The sequence below is a fragment of the Sorex fumeus genome, unplaced genomic scaffold (genome assembly GCF_029834395.1).
Source record: "Sorex fumeus unplaced genomic scaffold, SorFum_2.1 ptg000008l, whole genome shotgun sequence".
Lineage (NCBI taxonomy): Eukaryota > Metazoa > Chordata > Mammalia > Eulipotyphla > Soricidae > Sorex > Sorex fumeus.
Genome location: NW_026606065.1, coordinates 66,523,406 through 66,545,241, shown reverse-complemented (window position 1 = coordinate 66,545,241; position 21,836 = coordinate 66,523,406). Strand labels below are relative to the sequence as shown.

Below are 21,836 nucleotides of genomic sequence, written 5' to 3'. Positions count from 1 at the left end.
GTTTGCCTTGCACGTGGCCGACCTAGGTTCGATTCCCAGCATACCATATGATCCCCTGAGCACCACCAGGAATAATTCCTGAGTAATTCCTGGGTGCAGAGTAATTCCTGAGTGCAGAGCCAAGAGTAACCCCTGTGCATTGCCAGGTGTGACCCAAAAAGCAAAAAAAAAAGAAAAGAAGCTAGTTATGTGTCATAAGATACTGTATTCTGTAAACATTGTATGCCATATTATATGGTGTATTTGTACCAGATTACCTTTTCAAAGAATTAAGGAGATGAGATGGATTCTGTACCTCTTTTCCAAAGAAACATACTACACTAACTAGCCAGAGAAGAAACCACAAACTTAAAGGATCCATAAGAATACTTGGTGTGAACATTTTTATAATGTACTCTGTGTAAGTGCCATTCATCAAAATATAAAGGCTTAGAAGAAATTTTAATACAGTAATCAAGCATGAGTGGCATGCTTGAAACTTATAGTACTTAGTATTAAAGTTTGGTTTAAGAAGATGGCTAACTAGTTTTTTTGAACAACTAAGAAATACTTTACTTAAAATACTGCTTTCTTAACTGTTTCATTGTTAATTGCTTTTCTTACCAGCGTTGATTTTGTCAGTAGTAGCTCTTCTGACCCTACAGTCTTTTTATGATGATATTGTCATTACTAAGAAGAAAGTGTTTCGTATGTTCTGTTGACTCTGTCACTTTGCTGCTGATATGCAATGGTGGCAGGATTAATGGAGATGTTTTCATATGTTATTGATGTAATGTTGATGAAAAGAATTACGGTTTTCTAAAATGTGCAGATTATAAGTTTTTTTATTGATATCTATTATAGTCACAAATAAATTTAAAGAAAATAATCATGATGCAGTGATCTATACAGATATGTGTGTATGTGCATATATACATGTATGTGTATGTATATTATCTGGGATTAAGAATTCATTTGTTTTTGGTTTTGGGGCCACACTTGGTGGTGTTCAGGGCTTACTCCTGGCACTATGCTCAGGGATCACTCTTGGTGGGGCTCATATATTAAGAATTGAACCCGAGTCAGCCATGTACAGGTCAAGCGCCCCACCCACAACACTATCATAACATCATTCCAAGATGCAAATAGCGTAGCTTGAAGGTTTAAATATAAAGTTGTTCTTCTAGTAATATTTGGAAACAACTTTCAAGTTACTGATATTAACCAAATTATAACCAATTAAATTATACTGAAAGGAATGTATAACTGCATGAAAATATGGTTCTAGTGTTAGAACAAAACAGAAAGATATGCATGATCTCATAAATAGAAGTAAAAATGATATAAGTTTATGAGATTGCAAATAGTTTTTCTTTTAGATCTTTGGACAATATAGGAGGTTAGGGGTGCCCTTCCTCTAATGTAGTGTGCTATCTTCAAGTGCCAATTTGTGAGCCTCTAAATATCAATTCACTGTTACAGGAATTTTAGTTTTTCTGGGCAGGCAACTTGGCACAGTAGAAGGATGATTCACTTAGTCTTTAGTTGTGTTTAAATCCAGTCTTCAATATTTTCTATCCTCTAGGTCTTAATTAAGTCACATCTTCACTTTTAAAATAGGGACAATAATATTGCTTGTTTAAAAGTTACGAGGATGGCAGGAAATAATACAGGTAGAGAACATTTATTTCTTTATTTTGGTGAAACAAGACAATTTCTATTGAAATTTACTTTAAAAGATGTGAGGGGAGAGAAAGAGAGTATGTTCAAAGAAGAACATGGGCCTGAGAAGCAAGCTGTAAAGAAAACTTGAAGTCGAGTAAGGCACATGGTAGTCTTCCTGACTAAGTAACTTCTTCAGGTAGATGTCTCAGAAGGAAGAGTCATCTTTGGAAAGACGATGTATCTGCTTATCTATAATAAAATGCAGATACAGACTGGACTTGTGGCTCAGTAGTACAACTTACACTTCACATATATGAGATGTTGGGTTTGGACCCTAGAATCCTTTCAGGGAGCCCAAAATCATAGGTATAATAACAATTAAAGAATGAATATTCTACAAGTAATATTAGTAAAGGTATCTGATTAATTCACATAATTGTGTAAAAATTCAATGTTTGTGCTAATATTAATAATTATTCTACATTTAAAATCATAGGAATATAAAACACCATAGTCAATTATCTAGAAAATGTACATTTTGCTTAATTTTTAATGTGTGCTTTCATCCCTTTAATCTTTTAGAAATTTTCACTTTTTTTTTAATTTGGTAAATTTTTGATCATTTGCTAGTCTTTCTGTTTTCTCCTCTTCAGTATTGAATTTTTAATTAAAAAATAAAACAAAATTAAACTTACCATTTTTTTTTTTTGCTGTTATTGTATTTTTCCCATCAGGTCATTTTTTATTTGTCTTATGGGGGTCAACCCCAGCATGCTGAGCTGGAGAAGGGGCTATTTCCTATGATGCTCCCCCACCCCGCTCTCTCTTTTTAGCTATTATGGTTCGCAGCTTAGACACTGAAAGTTCTCATGTTTATCTCTTTACCACTTTTCAGCATTTCAAAGATATTTAAGCACTATTTGAGTGGTGGCTAGCTTTTCCTGGTTCTATTGAGGGTTTTTTAAAAAAAACTTTTGAAGGGTGTGGTCATTTTGAGTCTTTAGTCTGTATCTTGTTATTCAGGAACTTTAGATTTCTCTTCATTCCTGTTCTAAACATTTCACCTGATACTTTTTTTTTTTTTGCCTTAAAGGAATTTGGAAACATAGGGAGACAGATTTGGTAGTCACAGTGCAGAGGACTGCTTGAGGAGAAGATACTTTGACGTTTAGTGCTAGAGGATTAAAGACATTTTCCTGCAGTGCTAGAAACAGTCTCACCCACTAATGTCAACATTGTTGGGAAATCTTGTGAGAGAAAAAAGAGAAAAAAGACCTATACACCGAGGCTCTTTAATATATTTAGTAATGTAATGTAAGCCTGTGTGAAACAGAAGAGGAAGAAAATAAAAATGACATGGCACAAATTAGAATAGAATATATATTGTTATATGAAACACTGTCACTAGAGAATCTCTGAATGTATTTTCATGTTACTGCTTTTGATTTAAAATGAGACATTATATACACTATTGACCTTAGTCATATTTTTTTATACTTTTTCCTGAGTTCCCATCTAACATCTGCCTTAATTACTTTGATTATAATTATAGTTTCAAGAAAACTGTTAGCTCTTTTCTATAGAAGATATTTAATCCAAACACTTAACAGTTTCAGATCCAGAAAGATTTGGGAAAAAAATCTCATTTACAAAGACAAGACCCATGTGACCATGATAACTGTATATTTCTAAATTTGACACTTTTGGTTTCATAGCAGCTTCTGAGTTAACAGTTGCGTTTATTTCAGTAAAGTCTTGGGAAATGGATGTATAGGATAGTACATCTATATGCTGTATATTATGTATATGTATACATAGCTATAAGAATTAAAATGTTTCATGAAAAATTACTTTTTAAATCATCCTTTTATTTTTTTCATGGTTCATTTACATATTTGCATTATTTCATTAATGGGACTAAGGTGACTACATTTGAAATACAGGACTATAAGGAAACAGAGGGATTAAGAAAATAAGGTGGAACTGGAGAGAAAGGTGCTTGCACGTGGCCTACTCCACTTAAGTTCCTGGCACTTTTTATGATCCCCCGAGCACCATCAGAAGTGATTCCTGAGCATAGAGCTAGGAGTAAGCCTGGAGCATTGCCGGGTGTGGTCAAGCCTTCCCCCCACCCACTGCCAAGGAAAAAAAAAAAGGAAAGAGAAAAGTAGGTGGAAAGATATGAAAGATATTAATAGTTCAATAATTTTTGTTAATCTCATAATATTTAGACATTTAATGCTAATTGTTAATGCAGTCTCTATTTTAATATATTGTGATATATTTTTACTTTTCAGAACCTAAATCACAACAGCAGCAGCTTCATCAGGGACAATACAGGCTATCAAATCTTGAGCAAAATGGAATGAAAGATAATCAACCTAGATATCTTCCTAGAAATGATACCAGGCAGCCAAGAAATGAGAAACCTCCTCGTTTTCAAAGAGATGTCCAAAATTCAAAATCAGTTTTAGAAAGTGGTGGATTACCTAGAAACAGAGGTTCTGAAAGACCAAGTACTTCTTCAGGAGGATCTGAAGTGTGGACTGAGGAGAGAATCAAGTGTGATAGACCATATTCTAGATATGATAAAACTAAAGATACTTCATATCCTTTAAGTTCTCAGCACAACGATGTTGCTTTTAAAAAAAGAGATAACTCTATGCAAAGCAGATCAGGGAAAGTTCCATCCTATGTAGAGGCAAAAGAAAATCCATTTCCTCAAGAATCTATAGATTATAATCATCAAAAACGTGGGAGAAAAGAAAACCATACAGCAAACCCTGATCATTTTTATGACAGGAAACCACGAACAATAAATAATGAAGCTTACAGTGGTGTAAAAATGGAAAAACATTTTAATGTAAATACCGATTACCAGAATCCTGTCCGAACTAATAGTTTTATTGGCATTCTGAATGGAGAAACAGAAATGGCACCGAAGGGAAGACAAGTAGGACCTATTAAACCAGCAGGACCCATGACAGCTGCACCCTATGATGATAAAATATTTTACAATAGTGGGCCCAAAAGAAGATCTGGTCCAATTAAACCAGAAAAAGTGCTAGAATCCTCTCTTCCTATGGAGTATGCAAAATTGTGGAAACCTGGAGATGAATGTTTTGCTCTTTATTGGGAAGACAACAAGGTATGCGTGCTGTAAAGGATTGCACAGTAATATTATAAAATATAACTTTCTAATGAAGGTATAGAAAGCCATTACTTTGAAAATCTGAGTTTTGCTTTATATTGTATATTTGCAACCTGAACATATTTAAAGGCAAGTGCTTTATAAAAGAGGGTACAAAAATAAAGTTTTCAATGAATGCCTAGGGAATCAGTTTCATAAGATTCAGTTAGGTTGGTTTTGATTCTAATTTCTAAAAGTAAAATTGATTAATTTCTGTTATCAACTAAACTATTAATGTTTGCTTTTTCTTGTAGTAAAATTACACTGACTCATGAAGAAGAAATTCAGTTGGGTGACAAAAATTAAGATCTTCATATTTTAGATGAAATATACACATTCAGCCTGCTATTTTATCAGAAATTAAGAGCAGAACGTTTTAATACTAGATAATTTAATAATTATTAATAAATATTTAATAATTAATAATTTAAGCCTTTTTTTTCTAGGTGGGTTTGGGGATTGGCCCATTTGGCAGTCCTCTTCAGCTACTCCTGACTCTTGGGGTCACCCTCAGAATTGCTTGGGTGGCCTTAAACCTATACTGTCTAGCCGTAATGTACATGTTCTTTAGTTTGACATTATGTGTGCTAAGTAAAATGAAAGGAGAAAAGGTAAGAAAAGACAGGAAATGAAATCAAGAAGGAATAGGTAGATCAAATAAAGGGAAAAGACAAACACAGACAAAAGAAAAGGATAGTGGGCAGAGGGTTGTCAGAGAAAAAAGGGCTTCTTTCTCACCCAACATAATTTTCCAAGTACTCATATCCGTGAGGACATGACTTGAACATTACTTCTTAGAGAATTTTTTTTTAACTTCCCCTCTTTATTAGTGTCTCTCTAATCAGTGCTTTACTTATAAAAATTTACACAATTTAGGGGCTGGAACAATAGCACAGCGGGCAGGGCTTTTGCCTTGCATGCAGGCGACCTGGGTTCAATTCCCGGCATCCCATATGGTCTCCCGAGCACCGCCAGGAGTAATTCCTGAGTGCATGAGCCAGGAGTAACTCCTGTGCATCGCTGGGTGTGACCCAAAAAGCCAAAAAAGAAAAAAAAACACAATTTAGAAATAATGTATTTTTTTGGTTCCTGAATTGGTGTCTTTTTTCCCTGCTATAATTTTAAGTTACCTTGAGGTAGGACCCTGTCTAGTTTTCCTATGCAGCCCTGCTTCTCATACATTGTAATAATTTTAAAACTATTTGTTTTTTATTTATTAGTTCTGGGGGAGTCAGTTATATATGCAAAAAAGTATAATAGCGGGCTGGAGATATCAGTGAGATAAAAATAAATGCAAGGAGGTTATAGTGTGATGGACCTGGGTAAATCTGAGGATCAAGTCAAAGCTAACAATTTTGATAAATATTTAATGGGGTTTTAAGTAGTTTCTGTTCATAAGGTAAGGATGTTCCCATGACAGTATGTATGTGACTAAAGGAAATAGCAGAGATAAAGTTAACCAGTAAGTTCAAGGAACTGAAACTTGGGCTAGAGTTTCTGAAAGGGATGCCTGCAGATCTTGGGTTCAGTAATCGGATCCCACTATGTTTTGGGAATGATGAAGCACATGTTGGGTGTTAACCATTAAGCTATTTTTATAGCATGAAAGAGGAGATGCAGGGTGGTATAACTAGATAGTGTTTTGATTTAATGTTTTGATATGTGATAATATTTATTCTGAAGAAGTGCCTTTACTGTTAGGTTTTAATTCAGGGCTTGAAGAATGGTGACAGGCAGTACTGCCCCTTCCTTCCTTCCTTCCTTCCTTCCTTCCTTCCTTCCTTCCTTCCTTCCTTCCTTCCTTCCTTCCTTCCTTCCTTCCTTCCCTCCCTCCCTCCCTCCCTCCCTCCCTCCAAAAAAATCTTTTCAGAAACACCAACGATCTCATTTATGCAGACTGCTTCATGTGGCTGCTTACTATTCTGATTGGTAGAAAGCTTGGAAAGCAAATCAAGGTGTTCTTCACTATTCAGACACCATTACTTTTCTAACTCAGACTGCTCACTTAACAAAATACAGGACTATTTGATTTGGGTAGTAAGGAATGTTAACTAGGTTTAGTTGTTTTGCCATTATGGTAGAGGCAATAAAATAGAGAATTACTGATCAGTGCTGCTTTATAAAGCTAACCATGTCATACCTTAAAGGGAGTGGCCACTAGTGGCAAGTGTTGCTGTGAAAAGTTGAATAAGTGAAATGGAAAAATACTGTATTGTACAGTGCTACGTTATTGATATAATGAAAGAAAGTGATTGGAGTTCAAGACAGGTAATAACTGAAAACTTCGCAAACAACTCAGAATTTCCATTGACATCCAACAAGGATTATATTGTTAAGTGCAAAACTAATACCACCAAGCTAAGGATATAAAATGAACCTTTTTATGGCGTCAAACATTCCCTAGAGCATTTTAAACATTTCATCTTCGTACTGTAAAAATTACAACATGGTTAACATTTTTGTATTAGAACGTACATTCTAATAGGAACAATCAGAAATGAAAGATAATAATAAAATGCTTTTAGATATTCAGATATTAAACATAGCAGACTACCTTTCTAGTGAGTTTGAGTATTTGATGAGTCATAATGGAGTTGCTGCTTCCAGGTGCTTGGAATATTTAAGGTGTTTCTGGCTGATCTTCCCAAATTACCCAAGTGTCTTCAAATACTAAATGAGATTGTCAATAAAGCTTTACTTTTAAATGTAATAGTCTCAGAAATCAGTAATTCAGCCATTGCCTTTTCTGAATCAATTCAAAATAGTGTCATATATTTTCTGAAAGACAGCACTTAACATTGCCCTAATGTTTTCAGATTCAGTTTCCAGACTACTTTTAGAGTAATTGTGTAGAAGATTAAATAAAGGTAATTCAGCTGGAATAGGGAATATACTTTGAGTTTAGAGTGAGTTGCTATTTGCTCTATGTAGATTATACCCCTAAATTTATAAAATAAATCATATTTACCCTTAAAAGATATGGCACAAGTTTTCTAACCACCTAATTTAAGAGATAGCATTTAAATGCCTTGTTAAGAATAAGCGACTTTCCAATCTTGTGGCCAGATCAGGTCAGGATTTAAGAATGGGTAGTGACTATAACTATCATTAAGGAACCATAATCTTAATTACACTGTAATGTTCTAAAGATAATGAACTAATTAGTATAATTCATGATTATAAAAATCTTTACTTTGCCTTTTCTAGGATTTGTGAATTTGAGACAATTATTTTTCTTCTAGACTAATTTAGTTCTTTTAGTCCTCAAATTGCAAAAGCCTTCAGATTGGTCACCTTTCCTTAAACTTATTCTTGTCATCAGAACCGTCATCAAAACTTGTCTTAAACCATGTTAGTCTTCCTAGTTAGAATCATACACCTGTTTTATGATTTATTTGTTTAATGTGCTTATGTTTTATGTTTCCAACTTTTCTTAGAATGCCTCCTTAGTTTTTTGCTCGGCTGATTTGTGATCCTGAAGTCTTACCGTGTATTGTACCATATCTCTGCAACTTGATACAATACTACCTACCTAATTTTTATTTATTTTTGGACACATACACACTTATTCATGATACACAGAAAGTTGTTGTTCATGATTGAATTTCAGACATACAATGTTCTAAAACATCCAATGTCACCAGTTTCCCTCCTGACCCCCTCACCTCTGTGACAGACACTTCTCTCTCTCTCTCTCTCTCTCTCTCTCTCTCTCTCCCTCCCCCCCCCTTGGCCCTGTTACCTTGTTTCTGTTGTCTTTGGGTATTATTCTGAGACTATGTTTTTATATCCCACAAATGGGTGCCAATCATTCTGTCTGTCCCTCTCCTCTAACTCAGTATGATACTTTCCATGTCCATCCATTTCATAGAAGTTAAAAAGAAATTATTAATTTACATTACAGAAGGAATCCAGGGGTACAGCTTTATAATTCTCTGTGTGCATAGGATTCACTGCACCCGCCTTCGCCTTCGAAGTTCCACTGCCGTCCTCTCCAAAACACCCCTCTGCTCTTTCTCCCTTCCCTTCAAGGATTTTTTTTTTAAATAAACACAGGTTGTCTTTATTAAACTGTAAGTTCCTAAAAGAATACTAACTTGCCTGTTTTTTTTGTAATATAACTTATCTTTTGTTAAACTTATTTACCTGAATTGTCATAATTATCTCAGTTTACAGTCTAAGTATAATCCGAAACAAAGATTTTACAGAACACGAATGTATAAGGCTGAAGAATATTGGAGGAAAAAATATGAAGATATATTAAGTACACAGACATGAACGGAAACACTGTTTATTAATTTTAAAATCCTCATAGTATGAAATATGCTAAGTAGTAAAACCAGTAGTGTTATAAAAAGCTTTCAATGCCCTGCTTGGAGACGATGCCCTTTGTTCCCCATTTCTCCCCCAAAGATAGGTACTCTGCCAGTATGCCACCTCCCCAGCCCCTCTTCTTGTTTTTACAGCATGTGGATATTTGTACTCACCCTCTTAGTTCTGTCCTTAAAACTTGCTATTGCTCACCTCATGTTTGCTGTTCGCCAGACTCATGTGCATGAAAGAATTTATTTCATTTTTTAGCCAGTCAGTGATATTCTAGGTCAGTTTTCTTTTCTTAAATATTCCATAAAACTTACTTTCTTAAAGATACTGTCATTTGAAAGTTGCTAAAAGAGAACTGAGAAGTTCTAATCTCCCAAGGGAACGGAGGGAGAATAACTGATGATAGACATTACACTTCCTATCATAATTATTTGCCTACATACATATATTATTGTATATCTAAAACTAATGTTATGTATCAGTAAAATAATATTTAAAAGAAATGAGCTTTTCAAAAAATTCAGTATTGTCACACTTATTTAGTAACTACAGTGTTATCAAATACTGTCTTTTGTATAAAGTCTTGTTATTTTAAATTCCTGTTTTTATTTTTCCCTTTTAGTTTTACCGAGCAGAAGTTGAAGCTCTCCATTCTTCAGGTATGACAGCAGTTGTTAAATTCGTTGATTATGGAAACTATGAAGAGGTTCTCCTGAGCAACATCAGGCCCATTCACACGGAGCCGTGGGTACGTGATTCTATACAAAAGCTTAAGCCATTTTGAAGACAATGCATAGCTATCAAAGATTAGTCAAAGTCATACAACATTTGCAAGCAAAAAATAATGAATTTGCTTTAAATTGGCTGTTCCTAAAGTAAGATTTTAATGCAATAATTAGAATTACAATTAAAATTGATGTTAGAATTAATTTTGTGCATAATATTTTTATATGTTACATGTGTTACATTAAATAGGTGTCCTTATTTACATGTTGTCCAAATTTCTATGTATAAAGTGCTTTTTATGTTTATTTTGTTTTTTCCAAAAGCAGTTTGCTCCTTAAATTTGATTTACATCCAGCAGGTGTCAAAGTAAAATCTCTGTTGAATACATGTATATTTTTATTGCTTTAGTCACAGGTGGAGCTAAAAAAATATTTTAAATTATATATGAATACACACTGCATTTTATTATATACATCAATGTTTAATATATATTTATATAGTACTTCTGTTTTAGTATTTGATTATTTAATTTGTTGCCAAGTATTATATCAAAGCTGCATGGTAATTCCAGTGATGTAATTCAGAATGGATTCATCTCATGGATTTCATGTTATATTTTTGTGTGACTATATATAAGTTCTCAGCTACAAATTAGTAAAAAAAAAAAGGATAAGCATATGAATATTAGTTTCATAAAGTTTTAGGAATTTTTTTTATTCAGTTTGTGAAGAGTTTGTTTGAAAAAATTTCATCAGAATGCTAACTTCCTGAAATATCAAGATAATTTACAAAATTGTCTTGTACAGTCAGTGTCGGAAGCATACATTGTTTTCTCATGAGTGGCTTTTAGTTTAGTTTCAGTGTAGTTCTCTTTACTTTTCTCTGTTATCTTCTTGGAGTTGTATATTCTTCCACTCCCCAATATAGATGAGAACAGATATTCTAATAGCAGTCATTATGTTGTAGGCCATGGATCTTTATCCTTTATCTTTTGTTTTAGAAAAACCATCATTTCTTGAATAATTAATCATTTGACAATGTAGAGTAGGATATTAATGGTTTGCCTTTTTAATATTTTCTTATTAAGAGTCTTTAAACTTCAGCTGCTTTTCTTAAAGACTTAAAATACCACCAGTCAGCATCCAATTTGTCTTTTCTCGAAGGAACTTTATATAACTGTCCTTTTGTTCATCTTATTCTAATGTGATAGGTATTTTTATTTTCTGTTTTCTGTTCATCTTAAATTGATCTGGGTGGTAAAAATAACATCAAATCTATATTTCTGTGAGTTGAATTCTGGTTTGCTTTTCATTGTCTCTTTCCTGATAAAACAAACACTGTCCTCCCGTTGTTCATCAATTTGCTCGAGCGGGCCCAGTAGTGTCTCTATTTTGAGACTTATTGTTACTGTGTTTGGTGTATTGAATACGTCTATGTCACGGGTAGCTTGCCAGGCTTTGCCGTGCAGGCAAGATACTCTCAGTAGCTTGCCAGGCTCTCCGAGAGGGGCAGAGGAATCGAACCCAGCTCGGCGAGCTTTCCTAATAATATTAGCCATTAGTTAAAGGTTAGTTAAAGGTTGGGCTGGGGTGATAGCACAGCGGGTACGGTGTTTGCCTTGCACGTGACCAACGTGGCCAACCTGGCCAACCCGGGTTCGATTCCTCTGCCCTCCCTCTACCGAAAGTATTTCTGCCCACACGGCAAAACCTGGCAAGCTACCCGTGACATATTCTATATGCCAAAAACAGTAACAAGAAGTCTCACAGTGAAGACATTACTGGGTCCGCTCGAGCAAATCGATGAACAACTGGAGGACAGTGCTACAGTAAAAGGTTAAAATGGGAATATATTTTAGATTACTTGATATTTTTAACCTCTATTATTTGAGTTTTTAAAATATAGCATTTAATGAGTAATAAAAAGATAAATGTTATTCTTACTAAAGAAAGATTCAATTTTCTTTACTTCCTATCCATATCCTTTTTGTATTCCAGAAAGTCCATAACTGATGAGGACATGTATCATTCCTTACTACAGCTTTTCCATTCAGAAATGTTTGGTACTTAGTGATAATTTTTTTATAGTAAATGATTTTTTTCTTTTGTCCATCTTAATAGTCCTCATTACTTTATCATTGATTTTAAGACCTTATAAACTTGACTAAAAAATAAATTTATCAAATGTCAACAGCCCATGTAGTGATATTCTGATCTGAACCATGCCAATACTTGCATATTCTTTCTACCCATATATTCTGTTACTATTGTGGTATTTTTGTTCTGTTTATGCTTTCTGAAATCAATTTAAATATAGTTTGTTGTTATATTATTTTGAAGGCAGATTGAAATCTGAAATATTTTGTAGGAAGGAACAGAATAGAATCATTAAAGTTACTAGAAATTTAGGAAACAAATTATTTTTACTTACATATAGTTATTGATATTTTATGATTTTGTGTAGCAATATGATAGCGTTTAGATCATTAACATCATTACTGACTGATAAATTGAAAAAGGATTTATCCTTTATATGCATTAATTAATGACTCTTTTAGAAGCAACTCCTTGGTATAGAAGAGCTTTCAACTTAATATATCTTTAATCAAGAAAGATAAAGCCAGAAACATCAAATAAAAAGAAAGATAAAGCCAGAAACATCAAATAAAAAAATCAAATAAAAATTATATTTGTACTTGTTCAACTTAAAACTATAAAACCTAGTTCCCAGAACCATGCGGCTGCATTTGCAGCCGCGCAACATCTTATTATGACATCTTATTATCTCATTCCTACTTTGGACAAACTGGCAGGCTACCGAATGTAACCTGCCCACACGGCAGAGTCTGGCAAACTCCCCGTGGCGTACCCAATATGCCAAATACCAGTAACAATGATGGGTTTCATTCTCCTAAAGAGCCTTAAATATAGCACTTTTTAAAAAATCTCAGGGCTAGGATGAAGGAGACGTTACTGGGGCCTGCTCGAGGCAATCGACGAATATCTTTAATCATCTCAAACTTTTAAAATACATGTGTTCATGTATACTTGAAAAGCTCATAGGGAAAAGTTTATGTGTTCGCCAGTAACATAGTTTACTTAGCCTCTGAGAGTATAATGCTTTTGTCTATTAGTATTCTTTTCTTTTTTGTCTAGAGAATTGTAACCAGTTCTAAGTCAATAAAATTTACAGAATTATCAAAAGGAAAGCATTGATTCTACAATAAAATAATTCTAACTGACAATTATAGTAGAAAACTAAATGGTGCAAAGGTACAGCAAACTTACTAGATGTCAACATAATTGCTCACTCAAACTGTGGAGTGGAGAATTTAAGTCTTTCATTACACATATATATTTCTTTTTTAATTATGAAGTTATTTGTATACTTTATTATAGTTAATCTTTATTATTGGCACAAAATTTAGGAAACTTTTGTTTCCTAAATAATCAATGTAGCATTGATTATTTATTGAGTATTTTCAATAGTTTGCTGGATAAGCAGTTTAAGAATTCTTCATACAAACTATATACCTTCATTGAAATCAGTTGCCTGTTTTGTCTCTTTAAAGTATAAAAATACATCTTTAATTAAGAAGCATGAAATATTGGGACTTAGCTAATACTAATCTCTTTTATGATAAGAGAAAGATCGGAAAGATTGTAGTGCTGGGGTTTGAACCAGTGTCAGTCTTGTGATAAGATCGTTCTGATCCTTCTCTTGAAATATTAAAACAAGATTTTTGGAGAAAATCTTGTTTACTCAGGTTTTAATTTAAATGCTAAGACATGTAATCTTCATCTTTTTCTTGGTTTGGAGATAAAATTTATGTGGCAGAACAAAATCTCGTTTACAGAATTTTATTGTCGTTTTTTTTTTTTTTTTTTGGTCAGAAGATCACACCTGGCAGTGCTCAGGGTGTTTTCTCAGCATGGTGCTCAGGACCCAGTCCCTGAAATGGTTGAGGAACCATACCATATTCAGGATCCAACTGAGGCCTCCCATATGCAAAGCTTATGTTCTGTCCCTTTGAGCTATCTTTTCAGTCCTTTTTTTTTAATTTTAAAAGAATTTTAAAAGAATTAATTTTAATTTTTTTTAATTTTAAAAGAAAGATCTGTTTTTTGAAATGTTTGTGTTCCTTCCCCCAATCACCATAATAAACAATTCTGTTAATGACAGGGTCGTGCATACAATCTCCTAACACCACACTTCCTACCAGTGTCCACTTTACTACTCTTAGGGTCCTTCCCTCAAGTCTCCTCCCACACCATCTCCCAATCATGGCAAGCTCTTTTTATAGAGTCATAATAGACATATATTGTTATGTTTTGGCATAGTTAAAAACTACTTTATTAAAGTTTTAGTTCTCAAGTAACTTGGCACAAACTTTATTTTGCAGTGACATCCTGGGACGCTCATTTAAAAGTTTTCTTTCCAGATTGAAATAAAATTCCCAAATGGTCCATAAATTATTCTGTAGCTAAAATATTAAATAGAAACATGGCAAAAAATTTATAACTTATTTAATGAGTGAGAGTATGGAGAGTTGCATTATATAAATTAACGAGATAAAATGGTTTCTAAATATATTAGATCAAGGTTATTTTAGTAATTTCAATGACATAGTATTAAAGTTAGGTAATATCTAAATGTATATTTGACATCAAATGATCATGATAGATATTAAAAGGAGAACAATTGTTGTAGAAACCATTAACTTCAAAGGAAAAATTAAAATTATGTGCAGAGCAATTCTCCCAATTAGTATTCAGTAAAGAGTAAAAACACTTATTTGATCATAGTCCAGCAATTTTTCATTCTAGCTAATAAAGCCTTAAATTGTATTAATAAATTTTCCATAATAAGTTCTTCCATAGAAGTGTAACTTTGTTAAGGTTACTAAAATACATTTTCTTTTACCATTATATTTAGAAAATATTTGTTTTCAAAGATTGTTATATGAATGGTACAAAAACATGATACAGAAGAGATATAGAATAAATCATTAAGGTAAGCTAATCAAAATGAAACTGTGGAGCTAGTTTAACTACACTTAAGAACATAATTTCCAAATCATGGGTAATGGAATTTGGGGAACTCTATGCAATAACTTTCATCTTTTAAAAATAAAATTTGGTGATATTTGAAACATTTTATTCTTCTGTTACCCAGCCTTTCATCATTCCCAGTGGAGGTTGTTGACTGTACCAGAAGACATTTTTTTAATAAAATCATCTGAGTTGATGACTCACTTATAAATTCTTGCCATATACATAGATATAATCATCTTAATTTACTGTTCATGTGAAACCACTAGAGCCCAAGGAGTTCAGTTTGAACCAACTTATAGATGATTATAAAAATCTTAGGATAAATAAATCTTACTCTTGGTTTTCAAATTGGCTACATTTTTATACATTCCCCCCTCCACCGCGTAAATGAATACCAAGAGAAATATGCTTTTTAAAGAAACTGTATAAAAATATATATATTTTTTAATTTTAATTTTTATTAGTGAGACACCATGAGGTACAGTTGTAGACTTACAAATTTTTGTGCTTGGGTTTCAATTATACAATGATCAAATACCCATTCCTTCACCAGTGCCCATTTCCCGCCACCACGGATCCCAGTATCCCTCCCACCCTCCATTCCTCCCCATCCCACCCTGCCTCTGTGGCAGGGCATTCCCTTATATAAAATACAATTTTGATATATTGTAATCTGTTGAAAGAACTGTATACAAAACTGTCTTGAAAAGTTTTCTGTTTAATCTGATTTTTTATTTATTGACCAATGAAAGTGCAGATTATGTTATTGTTTTATGTTTCATTTTTTTTGTGAGATTAAATAGCTCCCAAAATTGAAATAACATGGTAGAATATTACCTAAAATACAGCATCTTTCCTTGTAAAACCTTATTAGTGATATGACTCTGTTTGCTTCTGTTTACAGTGCAAAAGACTATTTTAGGCCTCAATTATGTTAATATTATATTTTCTTGGGTTTGGGGCCACACTCAGCTGTCTCAGAGCTTACTCTTGGCTCTGTGTTCAGGAATTACTCACAGAGGTATCTGGGCACCAAATGTGGTGCTAAAGATTAAACCCAGGTTTGACACGTGCAAAGCAGGTGTTTTACCTGCTGTACTGTTTTTCGGCCCCTAATTATCTTCTATGTCTCTCCTTATTAATGGTAACCTAAAATATGAACCTGTGCATGATGTGGTTAATTTAAAAGTAAACCAATAGTTCTTTAGATTTACACTGAATATTATAGACTTGATTTTCTTCCCTACAAAGTAATCTTAAGGAAGCACCTTAAGTAAAATATATAACCAAAGTGTATGGGGTTGTCAGGTGAACTTTTTTTTTTCTTCTGACATTTATTTGTTATTCTCTAAAACCAAGGTTTCTTTTCAAGTATAAATTTTGTTTTTTCAATTGTTCTGCTTAGCAGGGCCTTATCGCTAGCATTTTAAACTATACTGACTTTACTAGAAGGCTTGCTAATAGACACATTGTCCTGGAAGCAAAGTAGTAAAGTAAATGTATCTCAGGAATTTTGTTTGTCTTGTTTTGTTGTTCAAAGAGGAATTGATCTTGTATTGGGCCTGTGTCTTGACTAGACATGCGTGACTGTATATTATAAAGGCTTTTATACGAAAAATCTGAATGGGTATCCTTCTTGAGTTTTAAAAAAGAAAAAACCTGAATTTTTTTTGTAGATTTTGGTGAATCTTAGAGCCTCTACATCTTCACTTTTGAAAAGCAGAAACATAATATTGCCTATTTCCCCCTTTTCAGATATTACTTCTGCTGTGTACTTTTTTTCTGAACTCAGTGTATGTAAACCTAGATGTTTCTAGTTAAAAGGAAACTTGTTTCATATACATTTTATTGCTGGCAGAGCTGGTGGTATAGTGGTGAGCATAGCTGCCTTCCATATATATTTTATTGCATAGCATAGTTGTTAGACAACTGAAAAAAAAACTTACATGCTCACCTGTGTCTCCACTTAATACTATATTTCATGTGGTTGCATTTGTCATGTTGTTTACTAGTCATCTTTTTGTACTCATTCTATTTTCTAAACATCATTGTATCCTTGTGACTTTATTTTTCAGACTTCATTTTCTTTATTACATCTAGTGATTAGTATACTTAATGCATAAGGGCTATTTTTTCCTATGAATTTTATTTCGTAAACCTTACTGCATCCGTGCTATTTATTTTAGAACCAGAGCAGTAGGCTTACCTATCACAGACTAGGCAAAGATTGAAGTTGATTTGTCCCTTTATGAGAAGTCCTTTGTGTTCTGGAACTTCCAGTTCCATTTAACTTGGGAACTACTCACAAGAGTTTTGTAAGTTGGCTTGACATAACTTCTTTTAGTTGTTTAGTTCTTGACTTGAAATAACTTCTCCTGTCAAAAGGGAAAGGGGGAAAAGAAAATACTACAATGATGTGTATATTTTATTTCCCTTAAAAAGAAAAAAACATACAATTTATTAAAAATAAACATAATGAGGAGACTTTGATTAGGCAGTTAAGACTATCATAAGATTCAAGTTATTTCTTGTCACACCCCATCATATCAAAGAACTTGTTCTTGAATCTCATTTTTAATTTTTTAAAAATAAGGTGATTTCGTTTTAGAAAGTGTTGCTTTAGATTTTATTATCAAAAAGGTGAAGTAGTAAATTTCTTCCCCCAAATAGTTGATTCTCTATTATTCTATACATATAAAAAATACATTCTAAAAATGTATGTCCCTTCTAAGTACATATATGCCATTAGTAATTGTTTTATTATATAAAATAAAATCAATATTTTACAAGTAATTATCCATAGTCATTGGTATTTTATTTTTAATTCTGAAAACTTGTATGTATTTTAAAATTTATAAACACATTCATAAAGACTTCTGTGTTAGTGTTTTATAATGCTGTTCTTTTCTGAAATTCTCACCTAATTGCTCACGTAGTTTTTTATGTTTCAACAGTAAGACATTTTTATCATTTTTCTGGGATTTTACATTCTTTAGTTTCTTAGAGTACAAAGGGAAAATTTAAAATACCCTTTTCTTGGTAGGCCGTCATTGGTAACTAAATGAAAAAAAAGTATCAAAGCAAGTTAATTCCACTGGATCTGTAAACAATCTTAAATGAAGAAGTGGACTTTAAGAAGAACAAAAAAAATTTGTCTTAACATTCGTATTGCTCATACTTGAATAATATTGCTTTAATTAGTTAAAAGCCTCCTAGAAAACAGCAAACATATACTTAACCATTCTTGATCTTTACTCTTATTACTATACATTAGTAGCCATTAAATCATATTAATTGTTAATATTAAATATAATTTCATCATTTTCTTGAAGGATTCAAATGAGAAAAAGTACTATTTTTAACAAGCATGTCTTTTTAGTCACTTATAATTAGAAACAAGGCATAAAATGATTGGATTATGCTAATGAAAGGGCAAATTGCCTCAATAAATAGTTAAATGTAATCTATAAGTATCATCTCTAAGTTTTGGGGAATTAGAATTTTAAGTGAGTACTTGAAACTTTAAGTTAATACTTGGTGGCTGTCAGTAGAAGGAAGTCAGTAGTTACATGTTGAATGATTGGTACAGTCTAAGGGATCATCTTTGTAACTGAAGGAATGATAAGTCAATCCTTCAGCCACCAAGCCTTAGTATGACAGTTGAACATGATAGTTTTTTCAACCTATATATTCTTTTAATATTTTTTTGGTAACAAAGCAATTTTGGGAAATAGATCGACTTTATATGTTCAAGGAATTAAAAGAATATGAGAAACAGAAGATATATTTTATTGCTCTGTAAGCAGCGTAATAACTATTATTAGGCTTCCATCAGACTGAAGAAGTTCTAGTCTGAGAACCATTATTGATGTGCTGTTTTATCATAATTTTGCTATTTATGTTAAATGAAAGGGATAGAGCAAAGGAAATTAAGTGGGAAAGACCATTATTGACTTCCCAAAACTATCAACTTCGTTAACCACCTTTCACAGGCGTTTATATCTCACCTGAGGTATATGCTAATTTTCTCTCAGTCTTCTGAGACAGTGAAATCTACCCTCTATGTCTTGCCTAACAAAGAAATTGTTACAGACAAAGCAAGATATTAGTAATTTTGATTTGTGTTTCTTTATCATTCAAATTATAGAACTTGGACTTCACTTTTATGTTGGTAACCGGGCTGGAGTGATAGCACAGCAGATAGGGCGTTTGCCTTGCACACGGCCAACCAGGCTGACCTGAGAGTTCGATTCCTCTGCCCCTCTCAGAGAGCCTGACAAGCTACTGAGTGTATCTCGCCGGGCGAAGCCTGGCAACCTACCCGTGACGTAGTCGATATGCTAAAAACAGTAACAACAAGTCTCACAATGTTACTGAGCCCGCTTGAGCAAATCGAAGAACAATGGGAGGACAGTGCTGCAGTGCTTGAATGATTTGGAATATAACCTGTATTTTATCTTGAAAAGATAACATGAGAGAACAATACTAATGCATTTTTTCTCATAAAAATAGATAATTGCTCATAAAAATATTATTATTATTGGGAACTCCTGAATTTTTTCATCACTACCAAAAAGATTGTTAAACTTAATTTGATTTTAAAAACATAGAATTGAAGTGTTAAAGCTGAAGGGAAAGAAGAAAACATAAAAATCATGCAAGTAATTACTCAATTGCTTTTTATTCCTCTTAGGTAAACTTTCATTTTCTTGTCTTTACTCCCTTTTTATTCTTTAATCATCCTTTTCCCATATTCCTTGAACTCTTCTGCTTTAGTTTGGTTTTGAGTGTTTGGCTTTTTATTCATCTGGAACCTTTCAGTTGACTTTTACCCAATAGGTTGTATATATTTCATCCCAGTCAACTGGTACGCAAATGGAACTTGGTTACATAGAGCATGTTTTTAACTTGAGAAAATCTCTAATGCCTTAGGCACAAATACTTTGATATCCTTATTTGATTTTTTTTGTGTACCTTCAATAGTACTAATACTTAGTCTTAGGCCTATTGATAGGTATCATAATTGAAAAGACTTTTGACTAAGATACAATGGAGTTGATTACAGATATTTAGAAGTTGATTAAATGTTGATCATCTGCCAGTCCATTTAAATTGCATCTTCATACAAAAAAATCATAAAGAATATTTTATTTGAAACTTATTAAAATTATAAGCAATAAAGAGAAATTAAAGCTTAATTCCAAAGGGAAATTACTGGATATTAGGAACTCTGGTTTTTACAGAAAATAATCACACAAGATTAGATATAAGTTACAAATGAATGTGCTGTACATCTCAAGAAGATGTTGTATACATTTCCTGTTGTTGAAAATAAGATAAAGCAATGAAAAAACTGAATATTCTACCCATCCTTATAACTATAATTACTTTGATGAAAATAATGTCTAATGGATGACTGTACCATAAAAGATAATGTCCATGGTGTAGGGTAGGTTAAAGGTAGGTTTAGTATTTTTGGTTCTTAGTAATGTTTTCCAAAATGATTTTATAATGTTATGGTTTTTAAAGTTTGGAATTGCTAAATGAAATATTTCAAGTGAATTACTTTAATTCAAGTTTTAAAATCAAGTTTTACTTTCTGGGCTAAAAGGTTCCAATAAATTTCACATAAATCTCAAAGTTCAACCAAGTATACTTTTGACATTGCCATTGACATTCTTCAACTCAAAACTGAGGCACATTTTCAGATTCTGTATGCTTTATCCTGAAATTTTTTTGGTAAAAAGTGGTCACTTAGAGAGAAAAATGTCTGCTCTGCTTGACCTTTGAAAGAAGGGGAGAGGGCAAGGGCGGTCTTGGGCAAATTACTTCCACCTCCGTTTTTGCCCCTGCTTCAGCTCCAGGGGAGCTGGAAATACACAGGAGGAATCAGAAGACCTGAGTCGAGTCCCGGCTCTGCCACTTACTACCTATGTGACTTTGGGTAAGTTACTTAATATCTCTGGGTCTCAGTTTCAGTACAGGGTTGTTCTGCGGAGTAGTAAGATATTGGAAATGTGCTTGGCAAATGACCAAGGTCTGTAGTAATATAAATTTTTATTGCTCCGCCTCCTTCCTCCCTATTCTTCTGTATTCTAGTGTCCTCAACTATCATTTTAAAGTGATTTACAATAACTTAACTTCTTTAACTCCTCTCACAGCCCTCTCCGTATTGGTACTCTCATTCTTAGTCTCTCCGTGCTTCAATTTAAGGATTCAAAGATCATAAAACCAGCCTGGTTAGAGTAATCTTCCCAGTAGAAAGTGGTTGACTGCTCCCCTTTGTAACCCTTTGGACTCTCACCTTCTTTAATCTTCTCAGAATTATGTGTTGAGAACTATCAAAAAATCAATAATGCATGGAAATTCAGACAAGCATTGGGAAGAAAGATGTTTGGGCCTTAAATCTTGTTAACCTGTTCACCATCTCTTCCAGTTCCCCCCACTCCTCTTTCCCCACCCTCATTGTTAGTAAAATCAACTGGGAAAAATGGGGGTATTATTTTGCTTCTAGTTCTTTCTCTTTTTTTCTGGGAGAGGAGGTGTAAATGGTTTTAACGTTCTTCAAAAGTCTTACTGAAAACCTAAAAACCTCGATTCTTAACTCAAAATCAGAAAGATAGAAAAGGGACTTGATGGGCAATTATTTTTTCAGCTCTTTATATCTGACTTGGCCTCATCTTTGCTTCTCAGTAAAATAGCTCTTGCTCACTCCTAGCCTATATATTTTTTTTACTATATGCTCATTTAAAGAGGCTGCCTAGAAGTAAGGAAGAAAGGGAATTTGCCTTTTGGATTACATCTGGGTTGAAATCAAAGAATCTTTATGAGAACTTAAGAAGAACATATTTGATCCCCATAATTTAAGAATGCTTGATCTGGCGATGTGTAAATAATAG

General features: G+C 33.2%; 1 protein-coding gene across 2 annotated transcripts in view; it reads left to right on the top strand.

The window, feature by feature from the left end:
* TDRD3 (tudor domain containing 3) overlaps positions 1-21,836 on the top strand; it is a 119,770-nt gene that overhangs the window by 72,196 nt on the left and 25,738 nt on the right. The window contains exons 11-13 of one of the 2 annotated variants that reach the window (XM_056109910.1): positions 3,942-4,792; positions 9,780-9,905; positions 20,796-20,881. In XM_056109910.1, the coding sequence (XP_055965885.1) occupies positions 3,942-4,792; positions 9,780-9,905; positions 20,796-20,881 (1,063 nt within the window). The remainder of the gene's footprint in view (positions 1-3,941; positions 4,793-9,779; positions 9,906-20,795; positions 20,882-21,836) is intronic. The other variant, XM_056109911.1, reaches the window with a different exon arrangement.